This window comes from Paralichthys olivaceus, chromosome 5 (genome assembly GCF_024713975.1).
Source record: "Paralichthys olivaceus isolate ysfri-2021 chromosome 5, ASM2471397v2, whole genome shotgun sequence".
Classification (NCBI taxonomy): Eukaryota; Metazoa; Chordata; class Actinopteri; order Pleuronectiformes; family Paralichthyidae; genus Paralichthys; species Paralichthys olivaceus.
This window is the reverse complement of record NC_091097.1, coordinates 16,493,941-16,508,971: the sequence shown is the minus strand read 5'-3', so window position 1 is coordinate 16,508,971 and position 15,031 is coordinate 16,493,941. Positions and strand designations below refer to the sequence as shown.

At 42.5% G+C, this 15,031-nt stretch overlaps 3 protein-coding genes across 5 annotated transcripts; 1 reads left to right on the top strand and 2 right to left on the bottom strand.

Moving 5' to 3' along the window:
- Positions 1-9: 9 nt before the first annotated feature.
- tmem86b (transmembrane protein 86B) lies at positions 10-1,557 on the bottom strand. Its single transcript, XM_069524609.1, has 3 exons — positions 1,384-1,557; positions 1,027-1,270; positions 10-898 (listed from the first exon to the last, which is right to left on the bottom strand). The coding sequence occupies exons 1-3, from the start codon at positions 1,432-1,434 to the stop codon at positions 447-449; spliced, it is 747 nt and encodes a 248-aa protein (XP_069380710.1). The 5' UTR covers positions 1,435-1,557; the 3' UTR covers positions 10-446.
- A 477-nt stretch (positions 1,558-2,034) lies between these two features.
- Positions 2,035-4,621, top strand: aspdh (aspartate dehydrogenase domain containing). 2 transcript variants are annotated; one of them, XM_020105943.2, is made up of 8 exons: positions 2,035-2,295; positions 2,464-2,521; positions 2,641-2,785; positions 2,983-3,067; positions 3,335-3,484; positions 3,587-3,810; positions 3,884-4,023; positions 4,475-4,621. In XM_020105943.2, the coding sequence occupies exons 2-8, from the start codon at positions 2,467-2,469 to the stop codon at positions 4,510-4,512; spliced, it is 837 nt and encodes a 278-aa protein (XP_019961502.1). In that variant the 5' UTR covers positions 2,035-2,295; positions 2,464-2,466; the 3' UTR covers positions 4,513-4,621. The 2 variants fall into 2 exon arrangements, with proteins under 2 accessions (XP_019961502.1, XP_019961501.1); XM_020105942.2 differs by having other exon boundaries at positions 2,207-2,295; positions 2,446-2,521.
- A 39-nt stretch (positions 4,622-4,660) lies between these two features.
- On the bottom strand, positions 4,661-14,596 carry gys1 (glycogen synthase 1 (muscle)). Of its 2 annotated transcripts, none has more exons than XM_069524607.1 (16): positions 14,408-14,596; positions 11,338-11,456; positions 10,938-11,119; positions 9,813-10,004; positions 9,539-9,724; positions 9,310-9,454; positions 8,993-9,110; positions 8,296-8,416; positions 8,051-8,157; positions 7,568-7,627; positions 7,173-7,365; positions 6,699-6,825; positions 6,514-6,609; positions 6,247-6,410; positions 6,084-6,164; positions 4,661-5,988 (listed from the first exon to the last, which is right to left on the bottom strand). In XM_069524607.1, exons 2-16 carry the CDS (start codon positions 11,453-11,455, stop codon positions 5,743-5,745), a joined length of 2,136 nt encoding a protein of 711 aa, XP_069380708.1. In that variant the 5' UTR covers position 11,456; positions 14,408-14,596; the 3' UTR covers positions 4,661-5,742. The 2 variants fall into 2 exon arrangements, with proteins under 2 accessions (XP_069380708.1, XP_069380709.1); XM_069524608.1 differs by lacking the exon at positions 14,408-14,596 and adding an exon at positions 13,003-13,900.
- Between the last annotated feature and the right edge of the window lie 435 nt (positions 14,597-15,031).

Sequence of the window (15,031 nt, the reverse complement as noted above, 5' to 3'; positions counted from 1 at the left end):
ACACCCTTGTTTAATTTTATACCATATTTATTTATTATTAGCAAAACAAATGGGAGTATTTATATACATATAATGGCCCGTTAACAAGTGGGAAACAATTTGCACAACTTACAATAAAACGCTGATTAAAATATTGGCACAAATCACAGAGTACATGTTATTGTTAACATGCAGACATATGTGTTGTATGATTATTGAAATTCAATTTAGAAACACATAAGGTATCTCACGTTGCAAGATGCTCTTTTGCTTCATCGTTTCTAGTTGTAAACCTTGACTCAAGGAGCCATCAAGTGGGAACTGTCCTCAATGAGTTCATCTCGCTCTTTTCCTTTATTTAAAAATAATTCCTACATTTACAAAACATATGCAATGGTAGCATCAGGACCAAATAAGTAAATGTGAGGACGATAGTTCAGACTTTAGGGATTCCACAGGGACGCTGTCTAGGACCTCTTCCATTTTCCAAAATCCTCCTTGTTCGCTGTTGCTTTTACATCACCAACAGCGATTAGTAGCTGTGCCAAATAGTAAGTCACCATGACAACACTGTGTCCATGCTGTAGCTGTGGCGTGACCTTGAAAACTTGCAGGGCCAGTGCCAAATCAGACACCATGAAAGACAAACTTCCCAGCAGTGTTGCTGTATGGCGCGTTCTAATAGCTAACATCCCCATTAGAGTAATCAAGACAATATAGACCCCCACACCAGGAATGAGTAGATCTGAGTCCGGTGCCTTCTGCAAGAATGGATATAGGTGCATGTAGGTGCCTCCTCCTACCATGAGCAGGATTAGAAAGAGGAAAAAAGTCCAGGAGGAAGAGGAATGTGTCGAATAACGACTGGAGAGGAAGGTCAGGGAGTACGTCAGATGAGCCAATGCAAATGCACCCATTCCTGAAACAGATGTGTGAGACATACTAAGATAAATTACTAAAATGGAATAAAGTGCAGCTTTTATCTCAGTGATTGTTCACTGCATCTAGAAAATTGCCATTTGTGCTTCTCTTACAAACCAGACTTACCATGCACAAACAGCTCAGGCCATATCAAGCAGCAGTCACCTACAGCAGAGAAAAGCAAGCCTCCCGCCACACCCAGGACACTTTGTCCTCCATTCCAGCTCAGCACTACAGCAGCCAGGAGGAAAATTGGTGCCGTTTTGAAACCTGCAGACACGATGGACGGGGGCGAGTCAGGAGTCCACAGGTAGAAGAACAGAGCTGTGGACAAAAAGAAAGGCAAGAGAGAGAAAAGCAGGGCACAGGACTGAGAGGGAGGGAGGAGTGGAGAGAAAGAGGAGGACACGTCACAACTGAAAAGACTATAAAGTAATTTTATGTCCAGAGACTGTAAGAAAGAGTAAAAGGTTTCTGATGTACCATATTTCTCCTCTGCCGCCTGTCGTAGGCTGCTGTCTCAAGGATGTCCATCTTCTCAGAGTCAGCACTGACGTGGGCTCTCAGACAAAGAGAGAACGAGTGGAGGAACTTGTTATTTTCTTCTTCTTCACCTATAATCTGTAATGTTCTCGTTCGTTTCCTGTTCCCCTCGTCTCTATATCTCTGCCGTGTCTTTCAGTCTCCTGGTATTTCACAGCACTGAACTTTAGACTGGTGATTCTTGTCTGATAGCTGTCTGATAATCAATCCTCATTTTGAGTTCTTATGGACCTTATGGACTGCTGACCTTTGACCTCTCTGGGCGGAATACATTTACATCAATACGCAGAGGGCAAAGTTGAATTGAGCAAATAACTGGGAATAGCAAACTGCCACATATGATAATTTCGGTTTTCTAGCTTCGCATTTGTTAGATTGTTCATTTTAAAGACATGTTTACATGGATTTTGGATTATGGCCACACTGGGTCACATTTCTCCAAAAAGGCCTCACTGCATTATTTTGCAGTAGAAGAGCTGCAACAACAGAGCTATAGACAAAAAATAATAAAAAACACAGTTAAATTGTGCATGTGGGGGCAAATGAAGTAAAGACAAACATGCTTATCAAAAGGCAATATATGTAGTTTAAGAATCATTTGAAGTAAGTCACACAGGGTAGATTCTTTCTGAAAGCATCTGAAGCTGAAATTGTTAAAGCAGGAGGAGGAGGAACCCTTCGTGCGTGAGATAATTCTACAAACTGAAGAACGGACAATAATTAACTACAGCCTCTCAGATTCAAACTTTGTACTCTGCTTTCCCACAATTCCCTTGAGTTGTAGGCCGGTGGTTGTGCTTCATCCTGAGAGACTCAGGAGCTCAGAGCTCAGGAGGTGTGTGGGATTATCGGGTGAGTAGAGCAATAAATAGTTACGCTGGTCAAGAGGCGCTCAAGAGAGATGAGATATAGTGTTAGGTTTAATGCAGCTGTGTCTGTGTGTGTGTCTGTGTGTGTGTCTGTGTGAGTGTGTGTGTGCGTGTGTGATTGCGCTTTTATTAGTTTGCTTTCCCTGCACAGGACATGGACACCAGTGGCTCTTTGCTGCGGATTGGAGTCGTAGGATTTGGACATTTAGGTTGGAACTGCTTCTCCAAACTCAAGACACCGTTTTCCTTTAATTCATAAATCCTTATTCAATTATAACAATCTGTTATCAGCCATGAAATTGTCTAAGTCTCTGTGTGTGTTTGTTAGGACAATACCTGGTGGAGAGGATCCTTAAAGATGGCGCAGCTCTCAGTTTGACTCTGGCTTTTGTTTGGAACAGAAATACTGACAAACTCAAAGGATTAGTTCCTGATGAACTCATACTCGCCGATCTATCATGTTTTGCAGACAGGTGTGCGCACACACACACACACACACACACACACACACACACACACACACACACACACACACACACACACACACACACACAATAAATGCATATGCAAAACACACACACACTAAGCATTTCATGTACGATACAGACGTGTGTGATGCTGTCTGACGTCTTCCTAAAACTTGAATGGATAATCTGTGTGTTCTTTACAGGCGATGTGATGTGATTGTAGAAGTTTGCCATCCTCAGATAGTGAAAGAATTTGGACTCCACTTCCTGTCTCAGTCTCATTTCATGGTAAGATTCTCTGTCTGATTACTGACTTAAGTTATGATCAACCTGGAGAGAGCGGCTTCTATTGTATTGGACTTACACTGTCTGTATGAGAGAATTTAACATCAGATCCATGTATAATCTATATCGCTCATCCTTTGAGGGTCACAAGGGGGGTGGGGGGCTGATGCCAATACCAGCTGACATTGGGCGGGGGTTGGTGAAAATGAACGCATGCTAAAGTAAACTGTTGCTGAATTAAACATCTTTAAGTGTTTCTCCTCCTCTCAGGTGGGCTCCCCCTCTGCCCTCTCTGATCCTGATCTGAACACGAGGCTGCGTCAGGCGGCTCAACAGTACGGCAGAACACTCTACGTCCCCAGTGGTGCATTGTGGGGAGGCCAGGACATCCAGAGGCTGAATGACAGTGGAGCCTTAAAGGTAACACTGGATAGAAAGTCAGGATCTAGTCTTGTGGATGTGACTCGGCACATTGTCCTGAAAGTCTCATGAATGTGAATGTGTTTCTCTGCTCCTTTTCAGGCATTGTTTATAAGAATGTCCAAGCATCCGTCCTGCTTCCGGCTGACAGGAGACGTCCTCTCTGATTGGACGGAGGGAGAGGGCAGGCGGGTTTTGTTCGGGGGCTCGGTGGCAGAGTTGTGCCCACTTGCTCCTAACAATGTGAACACCATGGCGGCGGCAGCGGTGGCAGCAGGAACACTGGGCTTCACAGGGGTTCAGGGGGAGATTGTGTCTGACACAGCGTGAGTTTCCTACTAAAATGCGATTGACCCAATGCAGCCTTTCACATCTGAATCCTTCCACTGTCTTCTCCAGGTTGAGTGACTATCATGTGGTGGAGGTGGAGGTGACGGGGCCAAATGGCTTCTCAGTACACACAGTGAGGAGAAATCCAGCCAGACTCGGAGCTGTAACTGGCAGTGCAACATACAACTCATTCTGGAGTAGTTTACTTGGTGAGTCCTCAAACATTTTCCCAAAGATCCAGACACCTTTTTATCATTTTAACAGTTTCCCCACAAAACCAGTCACTGATACAAACAGATCACTTTGGATGCAATGGATCACACTTTATATATTTGTTTAATTGAAAATGTAATACCCTTGAAAAGTGACTACGACTTTCAAATAAATGTAGAAGAGTGGAAGTATAATTGTAAGTGCTCATATCAATACCAACTCAAAAGTGTAATTAAGTACAGTACTTGAGCTGATGCTTGAGTCCTCGGTTCGGACCTGGCCCTTTGCTGTGTCCTCCTCTATTCTCTCTCCCCATTTCACGTGCACTGCCCACTGAAAAATAATACAATAAATAATAAATATTATAAATGTATGTTTCTCAGTGTGTAAATAAGTGATGTGTGAATGAGAATTTGATTTCAACCCAGATTTTCTTGTTTTTTTCAGCTTGCAAAGGTCACGGGGGCCGAGTTTACTTGTGCTGAAGCAGTGGATGACTCCGGATGATAATCAGCAACAAGAGGATCCAGTGGGATCAATATGTTACTAGGAACTTGATATTTTGTGTTCCAATAAACTGGATGCACACAGAAAGAGTCAGTTATCATATGTAAAACAGCAACAGACCATATATATATATATATTCAAACTTTATTAGAAGTTCTTCTGGTGCATGTTGTGAATGATAAAACTGTTACAAGAAGTGGGGGGGTATGCTGGTAAAACAATTTTCCTTCTTCCATAACAAACAGTGAATACGTATTCAAGCTCCTCCATTCGTCTCATGTCTCTCACAAGAAAACATGGCTGGCACCACAGGACACAGCTTTACTCTGTCTCAACTCTTTTTTTTTTTCACAAATAAATACGTTCAGAAACAGGAGAACCCGGGAGAATCCGTCCCCGCTAAGAGCACACACACAGACATACACAGGAGTGTGAGGTCGTCACTGAAAGGCGGTGATACAATAAGGCACGGAAATAAAGAGGAAAACACACACACACAACACTATTCGTGCAATGTTGTGTTTCGTGTGTGTTTTACATTTTGTTTCCATAGTGGGAGGTCTTGTGGTAAACAAGGCATTACAAAGACAGAACAATATTCTACTATAAAAGGTGAACAGTTGAGTTTGAAGCACTGAATTACCGTCAAACTTTTAAGCCGAACAAGGGTGAAAAGAATGGCTGCTATTTGTGGCTACAACAGACACCGTCTTTTAGCTGGAAAGTAATGGTTCCTGCTTTCCAAGGGGAGTTCTGCTGTTTTTCCTTTCACTCATGTATTTAAAACCCGCCTCCAGAGACTCATAATAATCGTACGTTGTTTAAATGTTTTCGACCTATCGGTGTTATCCAGTGTTAGTAATCTACAAAATCCAGCAATTCTGACTTTTTTTTTTTCCCATGTTGAGCTGTTGACTAACTTTTTTCTAGCTGTTGCATTTACTCCTCAAAGCAAACCACTGCTTTCACTGCTGGTGTAACTGAGATAAAAACCCAAAGCAAATCAAACTGACAGACTCTTAAAATTTTGAGGTATGCACAGTTCGGGAAGACACTGACACAAATACAGCTTTTCACATCAAGCCAATATTAAATTTATCACTCGCATTTACAGCTTTCCTCATTTATAACGTCTGCGAGTAAGTTGATGACTGTAATTACGTTATATTGGTGAGGTTTAACATGTTTTGTATGAGTGAGTGTGTGTCTCAGTTTTTCTCATCCAAGACACCATTGCTGTCGCCATTGGGCCCATAGACAGCAGAAGACTTGTTTTTGAATGGCAGGGTGTAGGGCTGGCGGATGTTCACGCGGTCCTTCTCTGCCTCCAGATCCTCGTCGTAGCGCTCGTCTTCATCGTTGTCCTCTGCCTCGCTGTGGTGCGGGGAGGAGTGGCGGGACAGAGAAGGAGATGGCGGCACGGATGCAGGTCTCGGGTAGCGGAAGCCTGAGGTCTGAGGATGAGAACAAAGACGCCGGGAAATTCCATCAGATGTAATAATAATGTCAAGTAAATCTCCCATCCAAAGAAAAAAACAAGCTAACTTACTGGGGTTGACTCGTGAGGTTCATAAAGGTAAGTGTCAGGGAAGGCTTTAGCCAGGGCCATATGACGAGCCGCAACATAATACTGATGCAGAGCAGAAGATAACACATTAACATTTCAAAGCTGTTGCATGATTTAAGTTCACCTATGGGATTTGTAATCTCACCCTGCCGAGGTATTTCCAATCCAAGAGGTCACTCAGGCGCTCTGTGCGGTTCCTCTGGATGATCCGCTGGCGCCGACTCTGCTTGCAGAACTGGAACAGGAAGGAGGTGAGCTGGTTACACGACTCATCGACCGCCCGAAGCCGCCGGTCAAGGATGTAAATACCTGCAAAAGAACAGCGTGATGTAAAAGAGAGAATCGTTTTTTTTTTGTTTTTTTTATAACCGAAAAACTGAAAGTAAGTGAGAAAATGTACAAAGAAACGCACCATACGCTGAGGGGTCTGCTATGTGCTCCTCCATGAAACAGCCAAAGCCTGACAGGTTAGTTGAGATCGATGGAATTCCCATAACTGTGCACTCAGCTGACAATGACAGAAGCAGAAAAGTCGGATTAACATTTTAATGTCATATATACCAGTACATACACCTCGTCAACATGCGTGAGTCATACCAGGTGTGTAGCCCCAAGGCTCGTAGTAAGAGGGAAAGACACCGAGGTGGCAGCCTCTCACAAACTCCTCATAATCCATCGGAAGTAAAGGAGAGGTGGACGAGAGGAACTCTGGATGGAAAATGATCTAATGGACAGAGATGCTGTTTAATAACATTGCCACTGACTGTACATAAAGATGGACGACATGATGGCTCCACAAAAGTGAAACCAACGTGTCTCCATCACCACCTGGTGGTTGGCTGCAGCATAAGTCATAAAGCCTGTCTTCTACTAAGTCAAAGAACTGGTAAAATATGTTTTCTTATGAGTATTTACCATAACAGACACTGTGATTAGCATATTCAATCACACTGTAGATTGAACATTATTAGTTTTGTTTATTTCTCCCAATTGAAAAAACATAAATACCTCAAATGTAAGAATCTTTTTTTCTTTTAGTCTATTTTTTTTTTTTTTTAACAAATGACACACCTTGACACGGTCAGCAGAGCTGTTGAAAAGGCCGATGCGGCGGACACAGTTGAGGATGGGGTCGCTGCTGTCCTCCAGCATGTTATGAGTGCAGATCGGAGGCTGGCCCTGTCTCTGGGTCGCAAAGATGGCACGCTTCATTATGGTGAAATCCTCTTTGTCCAGCATCTTTGATATGTCTGGCAGCTGCCCACTGAATAAAGCAAAATGTTATAGACTTTAAGATTAAAGGAAAGAAGTGAAATGATAAGCTTGAACATTTGTAAAAAGTGTAACTGGTGACATCAAGTCTGCATTTTTTATTGAACTCCCACTTCTGATAGGAAACATTGATCTGCTTTATCTACTCTACTATATACATTTCTGTGTAGTGGACTGAAAGTGGTGGAACTTACACCAGAAGTGAGTCATACAGTTTCTTTCCGAAGCGTTCCTTCACAGTCTGAGCAGTATCCCTGTCACATACAAACATAAACAGAGTGTCACGATCATAAGACAACTGCAGATACCTTTCCAGGTTGAAATCAAGGTGAAGCAAGATCTTTGGTTGTCTGACTAACATTCTAAATTTTTACTTAAGCCGTTTACAGACATAACTCTGGAGAATATCCAGAAAATTGGGTCGGCGTCTTCTATGTGTATAGAAGTATTTTTTTATCCAAGATATTTGTATTCTTCCAGTTTTGCATTTTTCAAATGTTAGAAATGTTATCAACTCACTCACTGTGAATTTTAGACATTTTGCCAACATTTTACTGGGGGGGTTTGCAGGATAAGTTCCGAAAAAAAGTGACTTGGACATTTTGCGATGTACAGCTGACTCCAGAGCATGTCTGAAAGCAGCTGCAGATCCTTCATCTTGTTGAACATAACCTCACCAGAGCTGTTTCCTGACTGCCTGGCCCTTTAACGTCTCCACGTTGAAGTTGTTTGTCCGAGCTGGCATGATGAAGAAGGCGATGACGGTCACATCGCTGTGGTTGACCTGCGACAGGAAAGCCAGACAAAAACAGAAGTTACATTTCTTGACCTAGGATTCAAATTTCTCCTCCTCGCTCCCACACACAAACAAACAAACCAATGCTTCCAATACATCTGTTAACACATCAACACACACACTTACTCTCAGTAGATAGTTGAGTCTGGCTAAAGCCTCCAAGAAGATGTCGGCTCCTTTGTTGGAGAACTCGTACCTTCCAGCGATGAAGAGGAACAAACACTTGTCCAGGTTGAAGTCGAGGTGCCTAATTGTCAAAACAAACCAAAATCTATCACATAACATGGATGAATGCAGTACTGACATTATTACTGTTTTTGACAAATGAGCAATGAAGAATATAACAATTTTTTAAGAAACTGTTTATTTCTACAACAGAACATACTTATTATATGTTGCACTGTATTTACTGTCAGGTGGCACAACTGATAATAGTCAGGTGGTGCAACCAGGTAAATATTAATTTAAACCAATAAATAATAGATTCAAGTGAATGAATGGTCGACAAATACAATGTGAATTGTTTTTGTACTGAATTAAGTAATTTGTGTAATTGTTTTTTCTGTTTTTAATGTAAAGCTACTGAATACCTGGTCAATAGAATGCAGAAATCTTAAATTATAGTAAATACAAAAACACAACCACAATTATATTTAATAATAAAAATAAATAATGATAAGATATGTTTGAAAGTGTAGACACTCAAAAATGATAATTGCAGAATGTGTCACTATTTATTTAGAGGTCACACATGAACGTTCAACATTCGTCCTCACTCATCTCTTCTAGTGTTTGGTAAAGTGTGTGTTGTTTGGTCACTGACCCGTAGAAATGTCCCCTGATGAACTCCTGAATCCGGCTCTTGCTCTGAGCGTGGAGATTTTGAAACTCATGCATGGCTGAGAACTTCTTCACATTGAGCCCGTTGGGAGTTATGATGTCTGTGTTTGACAGAGAAAATCATTCCAGTTAAGTCTCAACCTGAATTAGAGCAACGAGACATTGAGACATTCTGTGAAAAGCAGCGAGACATTAAATCGACATTTGGAGAGAGCCGCTCTCTCAGCCAGTGGTAAATAAGTAGAGTGTGAAATTTAAATTTCTGAATGTAACATCAAACATCAGTGCCCCTACACACACCTGGTTTCCTCTTGAGTAGGTACTCGGCCTCAATGGCTGTAATTTGCGACACAGTGGTGAAGACATGAGCACAGTGAGCAGCCGACCGCTCCAAACAGTAGCGATGGTAGATCTGTCTATCGCCTGCTTCCTTATCACAGTTGAACTGAAGGAGACACACGTGTCAGATCATCTATTCTTTCCTGTTTATTTTATTACAACCCTCTGTAATAAATCTGCATGTACACACCTCTGCAAGGTTGTTATAGAAGTCCACATTTCCAGCACACAAGTATCGTCCCAGCAGCGTAGCGTGAGTCGTGAAGATGGTTGCAACAGGCAGCTTTCTGTGTCTACACAACACCAGGCCCAGGCCGGCCAACCATTCATGGAAATGTGCCACGATGTGTGGAGGCTCCTCACTCTGAGCGGCAAACTGTGACACAGGAGAACACAGGGTCAGTGGTGACCACACACACACATTCAGCAACCAGGGTTGTTGTCAGTTGACGTGAGCTGCTGACCTCTCCCAGTAGCCAGGCCGTCAGGAAGCCAAACAGCACGGCATCGTTGGCCTCGCGGTCGAACCAAGGCACGCCGATATCACAGAGCTCCCACAGCTCGCTCTTCCAGCGGTCCAGAGACCAGGCAGTGAACGCAACATCAATCAGAACAACGTAGGGACTGCCCTCGATAAGCCAGCGCCCGAAGTAGATCTGCAGGGGAAACGGAGAAAAGGCTGAGAGGTGGAAAATGTACTTTAATAGAATAATATGTAATAAGATGACATTGGAAATGTTACAAGGTTTGTGGTTAACCATTGTTTTAAATATAAAAATAGTACAAACTATTCAAATCTCATGAAACAAGTTCTTACTTCAAGTGTCACAACTGCAACTCCTGCATTTGGTTACATGCATTGATGAGTTATTTACTTTTACTAGGTTTAAATAGAGAGTGAGCTAGATTCATGGGTTCTTCATTCTTTCTCACAGCTCATGAGATTAACCTTGAATCACAATCAGAGTAGGTTGCTTCAAGCAGGTAAGACTTAAGAGTAAATGGCTCGCTGATCAGAAAAACTGATTTTCAGTACAGATAGCTGTTCTCTGGTGTCGGCCTGTCATGGGACTAAAGGTTATCTGATGCAAAGGTCATTCAAATAGGATTCATTGAAAAGGCTGCACTATCCCTTTAAAATAGCAGCACTGCCAGCCTTGGTCTTGACCCATAATTCCACAGCAACAGAGCACAAAGCATTTAAATATCTCCCTCACTCACTCACACACACACACACATCTATTTTTGGAGTGTGTGTGAGTGTGTGTGTGTGTGTGTGTGTGTGTGTGTGTGTGTGTGTGTGTGTGTGTGTCTGTGTGTGTGTGTGTGTGTGCGCAACTGTGAGAGACAGAGAGACAGAAATACAACCTTTAACCTTTGCAGGCAAATGTCATGGTGTTTGGAGAGGCGGTCAGGGACAGAACGCGAGCGGGTCGGATATAGAATAGATCTCTGAATGGGCTTTTAAGTGTGGTGCAGATTCACAAATCTACCTCTATCTCCGCCTGTATGTAGTGAGAATGTGTTCCTTGAGTGGAACACACAAATTTAACTCAGCGTGTGTGTTTACTGTGTTCATGTGGTAGTACCTTACACCCACTGGAGTTCATCTTGTCAATGGTTCTCTTCAGCGCAGGGTTGGTGGGCTCGATCAGCTCCACCTGAGTGCGCACGTTGCTTTCCACATAAGGGCCGACCAGGAAATAGTTCTCCCCCCATTCCTCTGAGGTCAGACGGGCTTTGGTCTGGATGACGGTGTAGATGCCTCCAACTTCACATGTGCAGCAAACATGTCACACGTATGCACACAGAGTCGAGACAAAGATATAATGTGATATAATGTGATATATACATGAATAGGACACATTACAATTATAGGTCTCTCATAAAAATAGATTTTACATGAGAGATTCAACCTGTAGATACATCTGAACTATTTCAAAAAATTACACACGCGAACACAAATGCACACACACATCAAACACTTGCCTTTGTTAGCAACCTCCCAGGCGATTTCAAAAAGAACAGCATCCTCCAAATCAAACTCCTCGTCCCACTCCTCCAGTCCTGAGAGGGACGTGACAGATAGGCTGCGAGCCAGCGGCATGCTGGGTAAAAACAAAACGCACTCTTGAGACAGGAGCATCCCACAACCATATATAGACAGTACATGTTCCCAGATGATGTTTGATTCCTTTTTCACTCATAAAACACCCACCTAAAATCTCCAAAGGTGCGAGCAATTCACAGTTTTCCATGAATTATAATTCATCCATATATCATCAACCTTAAGATAAGTTATATATAATATTTACCACTGGAAAAGTGAGTTTAAACTACTTGCAAATAACAACATTACTTACTTATAGTATGCTATTTAAAAAAAAATGCAAATTGCCCTGCAAGAAAGTGACAGTTTAAAAAACTATTTCCCAACCACATTTCCCCTCACACCTACAAAACCAGTACATCATCAATGACTCAGTTCTCTAACATATTACATTATACTACTGTGATGCAAACACAGCATTTCTCAATCTCATTTCTTCTACAGTTGGAATAATTCTCAAACTAAATTTAAATAATAAACCACATGATGGAGGAGCAGTACAGACTCCACACTAAAACCCTGCGGAGCTGGTTTGGGATGAACTGGACAGAAGGTGACCGCAAAGCACAAATGTTACACATTCATGGGAACAAAATGTCTGATTTTCATTATAGAATCTAGAAGCGCACATGCGGCCAACAAGGCTACAGCCCAATCTCCACATTTTGAATAAATGATTTGCCTGTTTTTCTGGATCTGCTTTAAAATTGTATGGGTTCTTCCGAAGATGATGCCCGAACCCTCCACAAAATTCCATTGAAATTAGTTTGATAGCTTTTGCAATATACTGCTAACAAACAAAAAAGTAAAACACTGATGAAAACTTTACCTTCTAGGCTGAGATAAAAAAAAAAACTCATGTGTTTGGTGGTAGAACAAGTAAAAAATATAGATTATTTTAGGATTTAAAGGTACAGTCTGTAGAATTTTGTGACATCGAGTGTTAAAATAGCATGTTGCAGCTGCACTTGTCCTTCCAAACTTCAGTTGTCATAAAAACTCAAAAGGTGTTCAGTTTGTCCAGTCTGGACTACTGTAAAAAACATGGCGGCCCTCCGTAGTAAATATAAAGTATTTAAATATAAAGAGCCTTTTCTGGGGTAAAGAAAACTACAATTCTTACAATTTAGATGAAACAAACTAGTCAAAACATCATGAGGATTATTCTTCATTAAATTTCTGCCAATAGTTCCCTTTCACCTCAATCTTACACACTGGACCTTTAATATTCCACAATTCATTTTAAATTTTAATAATTTGTTTAATCAGGTCAATTTCAGAAACAGTGAGACATTAGATTATATACATTTGGTCACAACTGGAGACATTGTGTTGGCTGCTGTCAAAGAAAACTCCATTATATGTCCAGTACATGTGCATGTCTCAATTATTTGCCGTTTGCAATCTGCGAGGGTCAAAGGGCTTCTTCCGACTGACCTCCCATGCAACCATATAACACTCACATGTCCCACATCCCATAAAACATGAGTTTTTATCTATAAAATCTCCAAATCTTTTCTGTGAGAGTAAAATTTTCATCTTACATTACTGCACCAGGCGTCCACTGTTAGAAGACTGCAACAGAAGCTTCATAATCGGCCCATCGGCAGTGGAGACATTAGAAAGCACAAGAAAGGAGTCATTCCTTTTAACTCAGGAACAACGCCTCACAAAATGCACAATGATTGGCTTCCAAACTGGTGATGTCAGAAGATCCTGCTGATACCTGCTCGTAAATGACTGAACCAGAAATGGTTCCCCTTGGTTCACTGAATGACTCAGTTCCTATTTCAACATTTCTGATTTAGTCAGAGCCAGAAAAGCTAAAACCACAGATAAGAGCTTTGACCAGGTATAAAAACGATCCGGCCTTTTACTCACTGATGTGTACAAATATGTCACAATCCCATAGTTGTGAAAAACCACAACAGAGAGAACAAATTGGGCAACACGCTGACACGCTGACAGAGGGAATGTGTTTCTACCTGTACAACAATCCTATTCACAACTTTGTGCACGACTCAGTAGAAATTTTATCTGTGTATACTCTGAAATCTCGAAGTCCAAAGTGGCCGTGTTGAGCTGCTACTGATAACAAACACATTTATAGACATTCAGTCCATCACTACCCAAATCTGATACAAGAAAAGCAGAACCACTGACACGTCAGATTGTTTTAAACTGAATTCAAACATCTCTCTCTTTCTCCATCACTGGAAAATCTTCACTTTATGGACAAGGAAATATAAATATTCTTAATTTTTCAATTAAGATTAAGTGCATCTGTTTCCCACTTCACTGAAGAACTTTCTCTCAGAGGACGTGCTCTGGAGGTTTCAAAGTTTCCACTTCTCTTTTGCACCATGACTGGCCTCCAAAATCCAATGTGAGAAATACCCTGCTCCTCCATGCACGTCTTCAAGTCAAAGAAACTTCCCCTTCCTGTATATAAACGACAGTGTCAAACTTTACAGAGAAGCTCGAACATCCAACTGAGGAAACACCAAACATATTTCATATCCAATAATAAGTAAATACTAAAATGCAGGAAGTGAACTACAGGTCATGTCTTCATTCCCTCAGATTCAGTGTGGGGACCATGTACGTGCAGACACAATAACCACTTTGTGCACCATTACATTTAGATGTAGTGTGCTGTCCAGTGGGCCCACAGGTCTGAACCCCTATCCCAAGCTCTGGAGGAGGCGCTGCTCGTCCCCCCCGGGGCAGCAGCTTCCTGCCCAGTGTCATAACATCACCAGCTGACCTCTGGGCTGGACGTGCACGCTGCTTTCACACGCATCCTCCGCGTTTTGGGGCGAACGTGACATCGGGCACCTACTGCAGCGGCGGAAACGCGCAGAGGACACAGAGTCCTGATGCGCGTCCGTCGAGGAAGAAGCGTGCCCCGGTCAGTGTGGAAGACAGAAACACAGACAGAGCACTCACCCTCCGGTTTGTCCGAAACTTCAACAAGATGAACTAAACATAAGCAGCTGTTGCAGTCATTCCCCCGAAGAAGAAAGAGGAGACGTGACAACACAGTGGAGGGGAAAGGGGGCGGCGGCCTCGGTTAAATGCCAGCAGCTCACATTGGTTGTGGTGCGTTCACTGTCATGAAGGGCCCAGCTCCGCCCACTGCCCGCGATGCACGAAGATGATTGGTGCAAGGTCTCCGCTGTCATGTTATTGACGAGCTCCTCTCTCATTGGCCCCGCTCTCCTCTTTTGGCCCCGCCCCCGCGCGCAACATGACGCGAACTGGGTGTTTTCCTCAGAGCCGGGACGCCATTGGCTGAGCGGCGGTGAAAGGGGGCGGGGCGGTGGTTGTTGAATTAATTGTTTCGTCCATTCAAAACGGGGCCAACTTTTTTCTTCCTGTTCCTGTGAGGAGGTTTGGAAGCTCATTGCTGCCAGATTGAAAAACTTAAAACGAGATGAATGCTGGGTCGAGGGATTAAATTGCAATTATATGATAGTACGTCGCAACATTTTTAATAAGCTTTATTGTCAATTTCTTCACATATACCAGACATACAAAGGAATCGAAATAGCGTTCCTAACTATCCCACTG